The 17,560-nt window shown below is 44.5% G+C and overlaps 1 protein-coding gene across 4 annotated transcripts in view; it reads left to right on the forward strand.

The window, feature by feature from the left end:
- Positions 1 to 17,560, forward strand: part of OSBPL10 (oxysterol binding protein like 10) — a 346,584-nt gene that overhangs the window by 304,522 nt on the left and 24,502 nt on the right. For 2 of the 4 annotated variants that reach the window (XM_055284763.2, XM_063612618.1), the window contains exon 8: positions 1,554 to 1,604. The exons of the other annotated variants lie outside the window; for them this stretch is intronic. In XM_055284763.2, the coding sequence (XP_055140738.1) occupies positions 1,554 to 1,604 (51 nt within the window). The remainder of the gene's footprint in view (positions 1 to 1,553; positions 1,605 to 17,560) is intronic. 4 annotated transcript variants of the gene reach the window in all.

Genomic DNA, 17,560 nt, shown 5'->3' on the forward strand with positions numbered 1-17,560 from the left:
GCAGGATGCTTCCGGAGGAACCTCACCAACAGAATCAGTGTCCTGACCACTAATGTCATGGAGAGGGTCCCACATATGTCACCCCTCACCTCTAGTCAGTAGCTTCATTCTAGAGGCAAGCAGGAAAGGCAATTTTGTACATAGCTGAAAGCTTGTGTGGTGTCACTGGGGCCATTGTCAGGTGGTAGAAAGAGCCTGGAGTTTGGCCTTCCTGGGTTCCACTCCCAGCCAGTTACTCCAGTTGGGAGCCTTCCTGGCACAGTGGCTTGAGAATCGCAGGAGGCGTGCAGAGGACCTAACCCGGTGCTGAGCTCCTAGCAAGTGTGTCACCATCTTATCCTTACGAAATACTATGTTATGTGGTTTGACTGTGGTAGGGTAGAGAAGCAGCTGTCACACAGACAGACAGACATGATCTGCGGGGAGGGTGTGCTGGGGAAGGAAGTTCTAGATTCCGAAGGCCAGCTAGAAAAATATGGATGTTAGAGCCACTGAAGGCACAGCCTGGGGAACAGCCCTAAGGGCAGTTGGCTTGGTTGGCCACAGTGGAGGCTCTGGATTCCACAGTCTCATCTCGGACTAGGCGGGGGGCCAGAGAAGAGAGAGGGAAGCGGCAGGAGTGTGAGGAATTCTTTGAGGAGGAAGATGACAGAACAGAGTGACTAACCATTTATAGAAGATAGGAGAGAGACTGAGGAGATGGGAGCCTCTCAGATGACAGACAAATCTTTTCTTTGAAGTGTTTTCATGGGTTTGAATGTGAGCGTGTCTGATATTCTGGGAGACTGCACCACTTTAAACAAAACAGTGGGCCCACACTGAGGACACCAGACATAGAAAGTTCCTTCTTCACCATCCTCCACCCTCTGTGTGGCTGCTTCTGTTTTGCACGCCAAGCTATGACGACCTGTTCTCCATGCTGCTGCCTTCCGTTCATTTCAGTCCTCTAGCTGGATAATGCTGATTGTTTTTCAGCTACAGGAGTCATTTAAGTGCTTGGCTTTTAAAAGATGCCCGTGTTTTATTCTTGTGGATTGTGTAGACACCCAGACAGAGCTTGAGTTGAAGTTTGATGAAGTGTGGATGATAATGTGTACAAGTACAATCTAAAATCACAGTGTTTCCAAACTGGGTCATGAACCATTAGTGGGTTGTGAAACCAATTTAGTGGAGGTCAGGCCACCATTTCTAAAGAATCAAATAAAATACAGAAGAAAATATCAGCATTCTGCACATGAAACCTAGTTCTTTTGATACATGTGTACTGGGTAATGATGTAGAATATATTCTCATTGTGGATTTTTTTTTTTAATGTTTATAAAACTCAGACCTAGAATCATGAATGACAGAGGAAAGAGATTGTAAGAGAAATTGAAATTGCCAAGGTCAGATATGGAGAAGCAAGAAAATATTGAGGGGACTGTATTATGGCAAGCTGAGTGTCTGAGCGACTTCATGTTATTTCTGTCTTGCTCTAAAATAAAGAAATACCACAACTGTGCATTTCGTATTTATTATTGTTTTATTAGAATATGATTGTTTTGCATTTCCAGAGCCACAGCCTCTTCTTGAAAGAGCAGACATTGCATTTCTCCCAATACTCAGTTGAGTACCTGAAAGAATAACTTTTCCTGTCAATAGTTTATTAACTTACTTTACTTGGAAGAATCTGTCATTCAAAAACCAAAGGAAGACTTGACAAGCTGAAATACTTGTGAGAGAAAGAGGTAGAACTGTTGCTATCCTCTGAGATTTCTTGGCTTCTGTTGCCCTGTATCATAAAAAGATTGATGAAATTTCCTCTTTCCGTGCTGTCCCCTTTTCTCTTCTTGGCACTTGTTCACGTCATTAAGTTAAGCCTGTACTAAACAAGCAATGGAAGAACTTAGCCAGAATGGAGTACCTGATGAGCAGGCACCCTGGAGAGAGAATCTTCTTCACCTAAAATGAAGGTCTAGCCTCTCTCCAAAAGCAAGTGTACTTCTGTATCCCTGAGGATGTGCCAGTGTTGACACATTTGTGAGTCATTACCAGCCCAACTGGGTACGTAGTGCTGTATCTTGCCATGGTTCACTGTGGTTACCAGACAGGGCCAGGTTCGTGGATGTTTGACCTGTGAGGTTGCTCAGCACCCCATGCTCAGAAGGGCTCCATGCTTGGTTTAATGCCCTGCTATCACTGTCTTGAAATTCTTAATAATTTTCAAACAAGGGGACTTGCATTTTCACTTTCCGCTGTGCCCCACACAGCATGTAGCTGGTCCTGCCTCCAGAAGCACCCTTGTCTGCCCTCTTTCCTCAGGGTGGCACCATAACCCCAAGTTACTGGTGACTACCTCCACTGGATAATCCACTGTATATCCACAAATTGTGGGTAGCCTAGAAAAGAAGAGAGGATGGAGGAACCACAGTGAGGTGGAGGGTCACCGAAGGTCTGGCGTGTTGTGCATGCTGGTGAGTGGCTCCATTGAACCTGGAGTCACCGAAGGTCTGGCGTGTTGTGCATGCTGGTGAGTGGCTCCATTGAACCTGGAGTGGGTGTTAGGATCAGGTCCTGCAGAGCCTGTGGGCCATGTGAAGGGGATAAACTTGATCCTAAGGGCTATGGGAAGCCTTGGAAAGTTTGAGCAAATGAGCAACATCATGTGGTGTTCGGGAGATCCTGACATGACTATTGTGCCAAGTTCCAAGCTCCAAGGAGAAGGGCCCACAAAATGCAATATTGAGCTTGGAGGTGTAGGACCATTTTTACCTAGTTTTCAGGGATATGAAAAGCAACAATTTGTAATGTGTTCACTCATGTAACATGTATTTGTTGAGCACCGCACATGCCAGATACTGTTTTAGACATTGGGATTGCAGCAGAACATTCAGAATCCATGCCCTGATGGGGCCTGAGTGATGATGGAAGGAAACAGACAAGAAACAAGTGAGAGAGAGGGAAGGAGGGAGGGAAAAGAAAAGGAGATGGAGATGAAGTATAATGAAGAGAAATAGAGCATGTCAGGGAGGGTAGCTGGTGGTGGGATGGGGGTCCCTCTTAGGTAAACTGGTCAGGGTAGGATTCTACTAGGTAACATTCGAGTGGAGACCAGATTTAAATGAGGGAGCCAGCCATGTGAGCATCTACGGAAGAGTGTTCTGGCCAGAGGGGATGGGGGTGAAAAAGGCCCAAGATGGACCTTGTTTGGCATTTGGGCATGAGGCCAGTGTGGCTGGATCAGAGTGAATTGAGTGGGATTGGCAGGAGAGTAAGTTGGTGAGACATCAGGTTATAGGGCCGTTTAGGATATTGTGAGGGCTCAGGATGTTGTTTTGAGTGATATGGGTGACCACTGGAGGGTTTTGAGCAAGGGAATATGTGACCTTACTTGTATTTTTGTTTTATTTTTATTTTATGTTTTTGAGATGGAGTCTCGTGCTATCACCCAGGCTCAAGTACAGTGGTACCATCTTGGCTCACTGCAACCTCCACTTCCTGGGTTCAAATGATTCTCCTGCCTCAGCCTCCCGAGTAGCTGTGATCACAGGTGCGTGCCACCATGCCCAGCTAATTTTTTGTATTTTAAGTAGAGATGGGGTTTCACCATGTTGCCCAGGCTGGTCTCAAACTCCTGACCTCAAGTGATCCACCTGCCTTGGCCTCCCAAAGTGCTGGTATTACAGACGTGAGCCACCATACCTGCTTACTTGTATTTTTAAAGGGTAATTTTGACTCTGCTGTGAAAAATAGACTGAGGCGGGGTGACTAGGGTGTGAACAGCCAGGGTCAGGGTAGAAGAGAGGAGGAAGCTGGCCAGGCACGGTGGCTCACGCCTGTAATCCCAGCACTTTGGGAGGCCGAGGTGGGTGGATCACAAGGTTAGGAGTTTGAGACCAGCCTTGCCAACATGGTGAAACCCTGTCTCTACTAAAAATATAAAAAATTAGCTGGGCGTGATGGTGGGTGCCTGTAATCCCAGCTACTTGGGAGGCTGAGGCAAGAGAATCGCTTGAACTTGGGAGGCGGAGGTTGCAGTGAGCTGAGATCACGCCATTGCACTCCAGCCTGGGTGACAGTGCGAGACTCCATCTCAAAAAAAAAAAAAAAAAAAAAATGAGGAGGAAGCTACTATAATAACCTAGGTGAGGTGCTGGTGGCACAGTGCTAGTGGCTGATTCTGGATGCCAAGAGGATTTGCATATGATGTGCAGTATGAGAGAGAGGAATAAAAGATGACTGTAAAGTTTTGGCCTGAACAGCTAGAATAATTATTATTATTAATTGCTATTTGTTTTATTGTTTTTTATTTTTTGTTTTATTATGTTTTTAAATTTTGTTTTATTCTTTTATTTCTGACCTGAACAGCTAGAATAATAATTATTAATTGCCATTTGTTTTATTTTATTATTAATTGCCATTTATTATTAGTTGCCATTTGTTTCAATTATCTATTGCTGGTAACCAACCACCCACCAATTTTTTTTTTCATGGTTATGCAATCTGGAATGGGCTCAGTGGGGCAGCTCTTCTGCTGGTCTTGCCGGTGGTCACTCATGCCTGTTGTTTGCTGGTGAGTTGGATTTGGCTGGAACAGCTGGGCGCTTCTTTCTTCATGAAGTCTTAGGACCTTTCTCTCTCTATGTGTTCTTCCCACATGGTTTCTCCAACTGGGTTGCCAGGCTTCTTAAATGGCAGCTCAAGGCTTCTAAGAGGGCAAAAGTGGAAGCTGATAAGCCTTCCTAAGACTTAGGCCCCAAACTGGCACAAGATCACTTCTATTTTATTGATTAGAGTAAGTCACAGATTCAGGCCAGGTTGAAGGAGGACTATGCAAGAGTGTAAATTCCAGGAGGTGTGGTTCATTGGAAGTCACCAATGTAACAGATTACCACTCCATTTTATGGAGGAGGAGGAGACTAGGGAAGAACAGGTTGGAGATGTTGGGGCTATCACAAATCCAGTCTTGGATCTGATCAGATCTGAGATATCCATCCACTAGGCATTCAAGAGGACATGCAGGCATTTGGATATATACAAATCTGGAGTTCATGAGTGAGGCTCAGGTACAAGTTTGAGAGGAAACAATGTATAGATGGTGGTCAAAGCCATGAGGCTGGAGGAGTTTCTCTAGAGAGTGAGTAGAGACACGGGGAAAAATATCCAATTACAGGGTCCTGGGATATTCCAGCATGGAGGGGTCAGGGAGATGGGAAGAATCTAGCAAAGGAGATTAAGAAGGTTCAGCCAGTGAAGTAAGATAGAAGTCGGAGGAGTGTGATGGTTGTGGAAGCCACGTGAAGAGAGAGTATCAAGAAGAAACAATCAACTGTGTTGAATTGCTGCTGATGGGTCAAGAAAGCTGGGGCCTGCAAATGGACCATTGTATTTGGCTTTGCCAAAGTCTGATTGGAGTGCATTCAAGGGAGAATGGGAAAAAATGTGGTATAAAGACGGGGAGTAAAGATAGCTCTTTAAAGGAACTTTGATATAAAGGGAACAGAAAATTGGGTGGAAACTGTAGGAGTATCTGAAATTAAGGGAGATTTGGTTTCTTAAGATGCTTGAGGCCGGGTGCGGTGGCTCACACCTGTAATCCCAGCACTTTGGGAGGCCGAGGCGGGCGGATCACGAGGTCAGGAGATCGAGACCATCCTGTGAATGGTGAAACCCCGTCTCTACTAAAAATACAAAAAATTAGCTGGCCGCCGTGGCGTGCACCTCTGGTCCCAGCTACTCGGGAGGCTGAGGCAGGAGAATGGCGTGAACCCAGGAGGCGGAGCTTGCAGTGAGCCGGGATCACGCCACTGCACTCCAGCCTGGGAGACAGGGCGAGACTCCGTCTCAAAAACAAAAACAAAAACAAAAACAAAAAAAAAACAAAAACATGCTTGAATGCTGATGGGATTAGGAGACAGAGGAAAAAATGCTGCAGGAGAGAGGAAGCAGATGAGTGCAGGAATTTGAGGAGGTGAGAGGGCATGGGATCCAGTGCGTGGAAGGGGAGTTGGCCAGAGATAAGATAATGCATCCATTGCAGCAGGGGGGCAGGCAGAGAGAGGGGTGCAGACACCAGAAGATGGCAGGAGACCCTCATGGTTAACCACATGGCTCTGAGCCAGACTGCCTGGGCTGGCATCCCCACTGAGTTCCTATCTATATATTACCTTGCATCTGAGTGCCTGTTTTCTCATCTTTAAAAGGGGGTTGATAATTGTGCCTTCCTCATAGGGCCACTCTGTATGTATGCATAGTGACGTGTGAAGGACTCAGAGCAGTGCCTGGCACAGAGTGAGTGCTGTGTTTGCTATTATCATTATCAAGTGAACCTTCTCTCTGGACTGCTTCAATTTTCCCAGTGAGAAAAGCGGGAAAGTGACCAGCTGAGAGTGATAAAGAGCAAAGGGTTATTAGAGGTATGAGAAGGGAGGAGAAGAAAGGAAACAAGTGGTTGGGGAGAGGAAGCAGGTAGGATTGTCACACACCACCAGGGGGACACTTAAGGTTTTGAGGTTGCGAATTTAAACTAAGAGTCTGCATGTTGTCTCTGTTTCTCCAAGAAAGTTGAGCTGCCAGATTGAGATACACAGAATGTGAGGTGCTGTATTAAACAGAGTTAAGGTTTTCTTGGTTAGTGCCTGGATGGAGGGAGAGAGTGGCAGAGTTGCTTGGGGGTAGATCAAAGGGAGTTAAGTATAGGGTTGGGCCAGGGACTCTGTACTGGGAGTGGAGGGAAGTGAGACCACAAGGGGGTGGTGGACAGTAAAAGGTCAATGGGTCAAAGGTGCTGGTAAGAGTAGGGACTGGATGGGGTGAATGGGACATATGGGCCAATAGCAGAGAGAGGGATGCTTGAACTTGAGATTATGGGTGGCAGTTACAGATAATGACAGTGTGCCTGTTTGTAACCCTATATGGATTTCTCAGAGGATTTAGTCTAAACTCCAATGTTACAGATATAGAAAAATCTTGAACAGTGTATTTTGAACCCTTTCAGAGAGCACAGCTGGCTTCAGAGAGTAGGTAGGAGTTGGGGGATGCAGACTGTGACTAAAATTAGTGGATTGAGCTGTGCTCCGGTGATGAGGTCCCTAACCTAAAGATACCCAATTCATAGCTCATCAATCAAGAACACATGAGACAAGATTCGTGCTTTGAGGCCGGGCGTGGTGGCTCACACCTGTACTTCAGCACTTTGGGCGGTCGAGGCGGGCGGATCACCTGAGGCTGGGAGCTTGAGACCAGCCTGACCAACATGGAGAAACCCTGTCTCTACTAAAAATACAAAATTAGCCAGGCGTGGTGGCACATGCCTGTAATCCCAGCTACTCAGGAGGCTGAGGCAGGAGAGTTGCTTGAACCTTGGAGGTGGAGGTTGCAGTGAGCTGAGATTGTGCCATTGCACTCCAGCCTGGGCAACAAGAGTGAAAGTCCATCTCAAAAAAAAAAAATAAGATTTGTGCTTTGAAAGAGAAGCTTGCTGAGATAATTTTCTATGAATCTTAAAGAATTGTTTAAGTTGTTACTAATCAAAGAAATAGATGACCTTATTTTAGACCTTCTAAATCAGCAACAAAATAGTAGATACATATTTAGTGTATACAGGGTAAAAACGATACCCCAACTCCTTGCTGATGGCATTGTAAATTGATTGCATTTTTAGAAAGTATTGACTACATGTGTCAAAAATCATAGCAATGTTCACTGAAACTTTTAAAAATTAAAATAATTTTAAAATTAAATGTTGAATAGATACAAAAGAATATAAAATATATGGATAATATAGGGCAGGGGTCAGCAAACTTTTTTTTTTTGGAGACAGAGTCTTACTCTGTCACCCAGGCTGGAGTGCAGCAGCATGATCTCAGCTAAGTTCAACCTCCGCCTCCTGAGTTCAAGTGATTCTCCTGCCTCAGCCTCCTGAGTAGCTGGGATTACAGGTGCCCACCACCATGCCTGGCTAATTTTTGTATTTTTAGTAGAGATGGGGTTTCACCATGTTGGCCAGGCTGGTCTTGAACTCCTGACCTCAGGTGATCTGCCTGCCTTGGCCTCCCAAAGTGCTGGGATTACAGGCAAGAGCCATTGCACCCGGCCAGCAAACATTTTTTCTAAAAGGTCAGACAAGTGGCTTACATCCGTAATCCCAGTGCTTTTGGAGGCTGAGGCGGGAGGATCGCTTGAGGCCAGGAGTTTGAGACCAGCCTGAGCAACATAGCAAGACCTTGTCTCCACCAAAACTATTTTAAAATTAGCCAGGTGTGGTAACACACACCTATAGTCCCAGCTACTGGGGAGGCCGAGGCAGGAGGATCCCTTAAGCCTAGGAGTTTGAGGCTGCAGTGAGCTATGATCATACCACTGCACTCCAGTCTGGGCAACAGAGCAAGACCTTGTCTTAAAAAAATTTTATTTAATTAAATGAAAGACCAGATAACAAGTGTTTTTGGCTTTGCAGACCATATTCTATCTACTGCAACCATTCAGCTCTGCCATTTGACCACAAAGGCAGCCATAGATAATGCAGAAATGAATGGTTATAGTTTGTTCCAATAAAACTGTTTGTCAAAGCAAGTGGAGATTTGGCCCATGGGTTGTATTTGTCGACCCCTGGTGTATAGAATCACACTACAGCAGACATCATGTACTCCCACAGGTTTATGGAAAATGACATCATTACCTGTGTGTGCTTTAATGGATATATAACATTCTACCACATTGCTGCGTTATTTGCTTTCCCAACAAATAGTCTGTGGTTGGTCACCTTGTCTCTTTTTGGCTTCTTGATGTTATAGGTGGTGATATTGTGAACATCTTCTTGGGCATACAGCCTTTTTCCTTTGATTGAATTATTTCATTAGGCCCAATTTCTAGCATGAATCACAATATGCAAAGATTAACATTGCTGTGCTTGAGCTTCTTTTTGTAAAAGGGAAATTTTAATGAAAAGGGTCAGAAGGCCAGTGTTTATCCTGTAAATGAACCCCACAAGGCAGAGGTATGGACCTCAGGGGTCTCTGGTCTCCCTGATCCTGCTTCCACTTCCCTCGCCAGATCCCTCCAGCTGTTCTTCTCCCTGAATCTGGTTTTCAGTATACTGTCAAGCAAAGCCTGTTATCTCTCCCGAGTGTTTGCCTTTTAATAGAAGACAGAGTGGAGACCTGGCTTCCCTAAGCTTGTCTGTGTAAATCTGTTTCATGAGGCGACGCAGTTATGCGATCTCCATTCTCCCTTTCTGTCCTGTTGGCAGCAGCTCATCAATCCCCACTTCTAGAAAGAGTGACAGTCACAACAGTAGTCTTCAGACCCCTTGGAGGTGCTGAGCAACCCAGCACGGACCTTGGCCAAGCAGAACTGATTCTCATTCCAGCTCTCCACTGACTTAGCCATTGTAAATTGCAAAACCTGTCTGGACATAGTTTCCTCATCTGTAAAATGGAATAGTTGTACCTGTTTACAGACATCTAAGAAGATTACACAAGATAATGAGTGTGAAACCCAAGCACTGTGCCCTGGCTTGAGCTCTAAAAACAGTTTAAATCTGAAATATTTCATATATTCTTACAGCAATGTTTTTGTCTTATACAGTTGTTTCTCCTTTTTCTCTGAGCAGGTGACTGATTGTTTTTTGTTTTTTTTTTTGTTTTTTTTTTTTTGAGACGGAGTCTCGCTCTGTCGCCCAGGCTGGAGTGCAGTGGCGCGATCTTGGCTCACTGCAAGCTCCACCTCCCGGGTTCATGCCATTCTCCTGCCTCAGCCTCTCTGAGTAGCTGAGACTACAGGCGCCCGCCACCACGCCCGGCTAATTTTTTGTATTTTTAGTAGAGACGGGGTTTCACCGTGGTCTCCATCTCCTGACCTCGTGATCCGCCCGCCTCGGCCTCCCAAAGTGCTGGGATTACAAGCGTGAGCCACCGCGCCCGGCCTGACTGATTGTTTACAGAAGTGTCAGAGGTGATCTCGGGGTTGCTCTGGGCATTGTGAGTCATTTTAGCTTTCAACATTGTCACTGAAATATTATGTGACAAGTTTGTGTCTAATCTCTGTTGGTCGTATCTTCCCTGGTCTCCAAATGAGGTTACTGATTCCTGATTATAGGGGTCTGTAATCTGAGCCAGCATAGAATGAGCGTTTCCTGGATGCTAGGTAGGCACTGGACTAATTTAACACTGCCATTTAATACTCACAATCAACCTAGAAGGTTGGTATTTTTATTTTCTCTATTTTTACAGCTGAGGAATTGAGTCCTGGGGAGATGAATTTGCTACGTATGCATGGCTAGTCACTGCTAAGAGATGACGTTCTGCTCCCAACTGAATTCCTTCTGTGAGCTGATGTCTGGGACTCTGGACAAACACAGGGATTAACTTCAACAGATATCTTTCTATGTAGTAAATATCTTCTTGGAAAAAGTAAAATTTCATTTCAAACTCTTCCCGTCTAACAAAAATTTTAATGAATGCTTTTCATAATGTTTCGGGCACCATGAAATGGGTGTGAAGGAACCTGGCAGGTTAAGAAAACCCAGGGAAAAGGTTGGCTAAGTAAAGAAACCTTTTGCAGTGTGAATTTTCTATGCTTTATTTTGTAAAGTTGGATTTTCGTGTATTTCTCCTGGTTTTCTCAAAGTAGGACATAAATGAAACTTTGTGGTGGTCGAGGCCTCTCTGCTTGCTTGTTTGCACTGGGTGTGTTTGCCAATCTAAGGATAAAATAGGAAGATGGCTCCCAAGGTTATGAAGTGATGTTTCTTTTGTCTTTCTTTTCTCTTTCTTTAAAGAGACAAGGTCTTGCTCTGTCACTCAGGCTGGTGTACGGTGGTGCAATCATAGCTCACTGTAGCCAGAAAGTCCTGGGCTTAAGTGATCCTCCTGCCTCAGCCTACAAATAGCTAAGACTACAGTAAGACTACAGGCTTGCACCACCACACCTGGCTAATTTAAAAACATTTTTTTGTGTAGAGACAACAAGATCTTGCAGCCAGGTTGGTCTTGAACTCCAGGGCTGAAGCGATCCTCCCACCTCAGCCTCTCAAAATGCTGGGATCACAGGTCTGAGCCATTGCACCCAGTCAACTGATGTGAAAATTGCACCTACTCTTGGCCTTCTATTTGCAGAGGCCAGCTGTGCCCCCTGTTGTGGGGAGGGGACCACCTCTTTCCAAGTGTCCTTCGCCTTTCCCTGTGGGTGATTGTTTATTTCAGATTTCTGAGAGCCTAAGAGCCCAACCTGAAGATTAGTTATTTACTTCTAGATTGATGCAACTTTAAATGTAATTAATTGTTCTCTGAGTCCCTAGTGCAGATCCTCTCTTTTTTTCCTTCCCCCCAAATAGTTCATTGTCTTAATTATGTTAATGGAAGAAAAGGCAGTCTTTATTGATGGCTTGGTAAATCCACAGCGTGATTTCAGGTCATTTGGATGCCATCAGTCTGAACAGCTGGGCCGTCACTCACCCTCTGTCAGAGGCAGACAGCCCAATTAGTACTCACCACTCCTTGGCTCTGTATCCCTGGTGTCCACTGTCCAAGAAATGAATGATTAAATGACTTATTTGCAAACACACCAAAAAAAAAAAAAAAAAAAAAAAAAGGAGAGGGTGCCTGGGAGATTGTAGGAGAGGAAGAAATCAGACCAGACTAGGAAGTCTATTTTAATGAAAAGTATGACATCTTGTCCAGAATGTTCAGTTGCTGGTTTTGAAGTTGATCTAGCATTCTGCACAAACTCCAGTGAAACACACAACAGAAGATGAAAGACGAAATAGTAATTCTGCTCCCAACCCATTTCTGCTCCATCTCTCCAGGTATTCTATTTTTTTGCCTGCTCTGACAAAGCCACATCTTTTTAAAGTACAGAATACGTACCTAGCAGGTTGGACTTGATGTTGGCTCTGAGCCCATATTCCCTCAGTCCGCAATTTTGGGAAGGTTGTCTTTGAAAATTATCATATTCTCAGGTATTGCATTCCCAGTAGAACCTTTTTTCTTTTTCCTCCAACTTTTTTATTTTGAACATTTTCCAATCTACAGTAAAGTTGCAAGAGTAGCACAATGGACTCTTGTATTAGTTCTTGCATTGCTATAAAGAACTACCTGAAACTGAGTAATTTGTAAAGAAAAGAGGTTTAATTGACCAGTTTCGCAGGCTGTACAAGTTCTGGGGAGGCCTCAGGAAACTTACAATCATGGCAGAAGGCGAAGGGGAAGCTCTCAACATCTTACATGGCCAGAGCAGGAGAAAGAGAGCAAAGGGGGAGGTGCTACATACTTTTAAACAACCAGATCTCATGAGAACTCACTATCATGAGAACAGAAAGGGGAAGTGTGCCCCCATGATCCAATCACCTCCCATCAGGCCCCATCTCCAGCACTGGGGATTACAATTTGACATGAGACTTGGGTGGGGACACAAATCCAAACCATATCAACTCCCATATATTCTTCACCTTTTTTGGCCAATTACTAACATTTTGTACTTCGCGTATCTTCTCCCTTCTTCCCTCTCTGCCAACCTCTCTCCTCCCCTCCTCCCTCCTTCCTCCTTCCATTTTTCTCTCTAGCTCTCAAGCTCTCTTCCTCCAGAACTTTATCCATACATATGCATGTATATATGTGTGTTACACATTGGCTTAGTCCATTTTCATGCTGCTAATAAAAGACATATCTGAGACTGGGAAGAAAAAGAGGTTTAACAGACTTATAGTTCCAAATGGCTGGGGAGGCCTCACAATCATGGCAGAAGGCAAGGAGGAGCAAGTCATGTTTTACATGGATGGCAGCAGGCAAAGAGAGAGAGCTTGTTCTGGGAATCTCCTCTTTATAAAACCATCAGATCTCATGAGACTTACTCACTATTAATGAGAACAGCACAAGAAAGACCCACTCCCATGATTCAATTACCTCCCACTGGGTCCCTCCCACGACACGTGGGAATTGTAGGAGTTACAATTCAAGATGAAATTTGGGTGGGGACACAGCCAAACCATATCATACATGTATGTTTATTTTTTGATTAACCATTTTAGAGTATGTTGCAAACATCATGACAGTTCTTTCCTACCCCTTTAGTGAGTATCTTCTAAGAATAAGGACATTATAGTATACATTTGTCACATTGGGAAATGTAACATTGAGGTAATATTATTTCATATTCAGCCCATGGTAAATTTTCCCAACTTGTCCCAATCATGTCCTTTATGGCTATTTTTTAAAACTCCAGAATCCAACCCAGATTATGTTGCATTTGGTTATTATGATGTGTCTAGTCTCCTTTGGCCTAGAAAATTCCCCGCCTTTTTCCCTTTCATGGCAGTGTTACTGAAGAGTTCAAGTCAGGTTTTCTTTGCTTTCATTTTTTTTTTTCCAAACTGTTCCTCAGTTTGGATTTTATTATTTTTTTTTCCTCATAGTTAAGAGTCAGACTAAACAATTTGGGCAGTAATAATTGGCAGAAGTTGCTGAGCAGAGCCTTTTTTTTTCCTTTTGGTAAAGAGAAGAGGAAGATGCCTTCAGACTAGGCGATTTCATTCCTTCTGGCTCCTTTGAAGGCCCATCCTGGAGGTCATCCAGCCACATTCTTTTTGGCCCCAAAGGTGTCTTAGGAGATCCAGAGGAGTGTGGGGCAGACCACACTCATTCATTAGACATTTAGAGTGCACTTCTGATATATCAGGCTCTGGTTCCTTACCACCCAAAACATGTTCCTGGAATAAGCTAGATTCTATGTAAGCTGGCTTCAGCCTAGAAGTTGGTATGTATGTGAATATTCTCATGTTGCTCGAGAGAAGCAGCAACTGCAAACTTGGCTGGCTGGATATACTCAGAAGAATTAAAAGCATAGTGAATGAGAATCTGCATTTAAAAATATGGGTAACTTAAACATGTCAAAGGAAACAAAGGTGTCTCTTATACAATTCATCTGTTTGTCTTGTTTTTTGCTAGGTATTAAGGAGTCAGGTGTCTATCCACTAAGAGCTTACAGTTTTGAAACATGTGCATTAATAAGAACAAAAGAGCCTTGCAGGTGGAGATATGTGTGAGGTGCAGAGGATAGGAAAGAGGGGTTGTTGCTTTACCCTTGAAAGCAGGAACTGTCAAAAAAAGCTTCACAGAGGAGAGAGCTACTTGAGCTGATGAGTTTTTTGTCATATAGACAGGGCAGGAGAAAGGGCAGAAAAAGGGAGTGTGTGTGTGTGTGTGTGTGTGGAGATTTGTGCAGGGAGGGAAGGGGGCAGTCAGTCAGGACATTGTGTGAGACCAGAGGGAGGTGGGGGCTTTATCTCTTACAGAGATTTTAGAAAGATGAGTCTGGCTGTTGTGTGGAGGAGAGTTGGAGGTATGGCAGGATGCTGGGCCTCCAGTTCAGGAGCCACACCTCCCATGCCCTTCCTTAATTGCAATGATCTCCCTCCCATTTATGATATTAATGATAGTGTTTGGAATGGTGGATTTTCTTGCTATGTTGGGAAGAGTGAAATGGCCTTAGAAGGTGGGGCTCATGTCCCATTCTCTTGCCCATTCGATCTCCTTTGCCCATTTCTTTTAAAAAAAAATATTATTATTATTATTTGTAGTGATGGGTTCTCACTGTGTTGCCCAGGCTAGTCTTAAACTCTTGGCCTCAAGTGATCTTCCTGCCTCAGCCTCCCAGTGTTGGGATTACAGGCACAAGGCACCATGCCTGGCCCTTCCCCCTCTTCTTAATCCATGACAGCAGCTGGAGTGGCCCAGACATCCTAGCTGTCTCCTTTGTCCACTGAGAGAAGATGTTCTTGTTAACCAGAAGCAGATAATCATGATGTGTCATGGGGTAATGGCAGGGACTTGGAGGTGGCAGCTGGGACCCTGAGGTTCCCTGCTGGCTCAGCCATCGAGTGGCCCAGGCGTAGTGCCCTCACCTGTGGGACCAGGGCAGTGCACTAAATCATCCTGCCTTTTGGTTCTGACATTCCATGACTCAGGGTTCCAAGTGGAGTTCTTTTTCTTACTTATTTACTTATTTATTTTTTTAAATCCTTCAGCTTGAGTTCAGAAATGCTGAATAAATTAGGGGAAATATCTTAAATTCTTCTCCTTTTCAAAAGTACATAACCAGAGAGTAAATATTGTATCGATTTTCCTTGTTAACTTTCATCTTGGGTACAAACATGAGGATTCTTGCCTAGAGGTGGAATTATTGCCACAGAAGCCCCGTTGCCATAGAGTGGGGAAAAAGACACGAGCCAAGGTTACGCAATTATCTTTGTTTGAAGTTATACCCGTCAGGGCTGATGGCCTCAGTGTATATTTCTGTCCTTCCCCTCCCCTGGCTTGCCTTCTGATCACAGGGCCCCTTGGACCTGGGAAGGGAGAGAGGAGGAGATGGAGTCACTTGGGGAAGGGATGCAGATGCAGACATTTGTGGCAGCCTGTCCTTTGTCACTGATTTGGCTTCATTAAGGGATTTCCAAGCTGCTTAAATTCACGCTCCCCAGCTTGTGCACCCTGTCTGGGTGGAGTTCATAGGGGAGCCCTTGGGTGATTCTGGGGCAGAAGAGGGAAGTGTGGTGAGTAATTGGGGGTTATTTACTTTGCTATTGGACAGCTAAGTGGTGGGAGAACACAGCAGCCTGACCCCAGTGAAGCCTCATTGGAAGAGCAGGCCCCAGAGAGCACAGTGATGGTTGCTGAATGATGACCTGTCCCTACGAAAAAGGCATAGGAAGTAATAGAGGTGGCATCTGAAGGCTCTTTCAAGCTAAATGCTTTTCTTGGCCAGGTGAGATCCTAGGACAGCCAGATTCTCAATTTTTTCAAGTCGTGGATTAAAGAAAATTAGGAAACCTCCACTGATTTGCATAGTTGTGTTTTTAAATAATGTTTCTTCTTTGTGTGTATTATAAAAGCAAAGCAGAAAGATACTCAGAAAAAAAAAGTGTTAAAATCACTCAGTTCTATCACCCAGACAGACATGTTAACATTTTGAGTGCTTTTATGATTCTTGGATTGTATTCCATGTTCAATTTTACATCTGGCTGCTTTTTTATTTAGCGCAGGCACATTTTCTCCTGACATACTATTTAAATGAAAGATAGAAAAGCATTAAAGGAGATCTACCAACCTTTACCTCTCTAGCAGATGGGGCTTTTTCTAGTTTCCTCTGAAATTTCTGTACTTTGCTGTTCTCATGTCTGCCTATCTCTCTCTGGACATCTGTATTAGTCCCTTTAGTGTTGCTGTGACAGAATGAGACTGAGTAGTTTTTAAGAAAAGTACATTTATTGAGCTCACAATTCTGCAGGCTGGGAAGTGTAAGAGCATAGTGTCACATCTGGCTGGCTTCTGGTGAGGGCCATGTGCTGGGTCAAAACGTGGCAGAAAAGGGAGCGGGTGTGTGCAGAGATTACGTGGGAAGCACAAGGGTCTAGGAAGCCGAAGTCGCTTCTAGAACAGCGTGCTCTTGCGGTCCCTAGTCCTGAGACAGTGAGAATTCGCTCCTGAAACAAGGCATTAATCTCTTCATAAGGGATCTGCTCCCATTACCTACACACCTTCTACTAGTCCCCACCTCCTAACACTGCCACATCGGGGATCAAATCGCAACACATTTGGGAGAGGACAAACTCAGACCACAGCAGCCTCTCTCCTCCCTTCCATCATATCCAAGTCATTTTCAGGGAAGGGCGTTGGAATCCTGAAGTAGAGTCAGGGTTACAGATCTATGAGCCTGTGTGATATTTGTGGTTCATCATCATACACCCTCCCAAATGTTTTCATGCGAGTGAGGGACTGCAGAAAGGAAGGACAGAATTAGTTATGTAAAGAGAGATTGTAAACCAGCCCCATGGTATTGGTCAACTCGCTGGAACCCAGTGTGTTCCCTGCACAGCCCAGCAGGTCTGGGCTAGCTTTCCAGTTTCAAAATCCTGTGAGTCCACGTTAGGAGGAACAGAATGAGATGCTCTGGGTTAAGGCTGGCTGTGCGTTGCAGCTAAGTGGGTGGATTATTAATACCTGATAACTGTTTGGGAGGCCAAGATGGGTGGATGGCTTGAGCTCAGGAGTTTGTGATGAGCCTGGGCAACATGGTGAGACCTCGTCTCTACTAAAATAAAAAAAAATTAGCTGGGTATGGTGGCGTGTGCCTGTAGTCCCAGCTACTCAGGAGACTGAGGCAGGAGAATCGCTTGAACCCAAGAGGTGGAGGTTGCAGTGAGCTGAGATTGCACCACTGCACTCCAGCCTGGGTGACAGAAGGTGACTCTGTCTCAAAGCAAGCAAACAAAAAATACCCGATATTTGTTTTAAGTTATTTTAAGATCACTCTAGGACAGTGAAAAATGGACTTTCTTTTCTTTAAAAAGCAGTAACAGTAATGAGTTATGGGCTTCACAGTTTCAGAATACTCCTCAGTTGTTTTAAGTGACTTTACAGCAGATGATTAAGTAATCATTGGGTTACAGGTATTTGGGGTTGTAGAGCTCCCTGAGTGACGACCTGGATCCACTTTGGATCAATGAGGAGTCTCTGTCTTACCTCTACCAGAGTTATCCGGGCCTCTACAAGGTCTCTGTCTTCAATCATGGTGCCAATAACAAACC

Source organism: Symphalangus syndactylus, chromosome 1 (genome assembly GCF_028878055.3).
Source record: "Symphalangus syndactylus isolate Jambi chromosome 1, NHGRI_mSymSyn1-v2.1_pri, whole genome shotgun sequence".
NCBI classification, from domain to species: Eukaryota; Metazoa; Chordata; class Mammalia; order Primates; family Hylobatidae; genus Symphalangus; species Symphalangus syndactylus.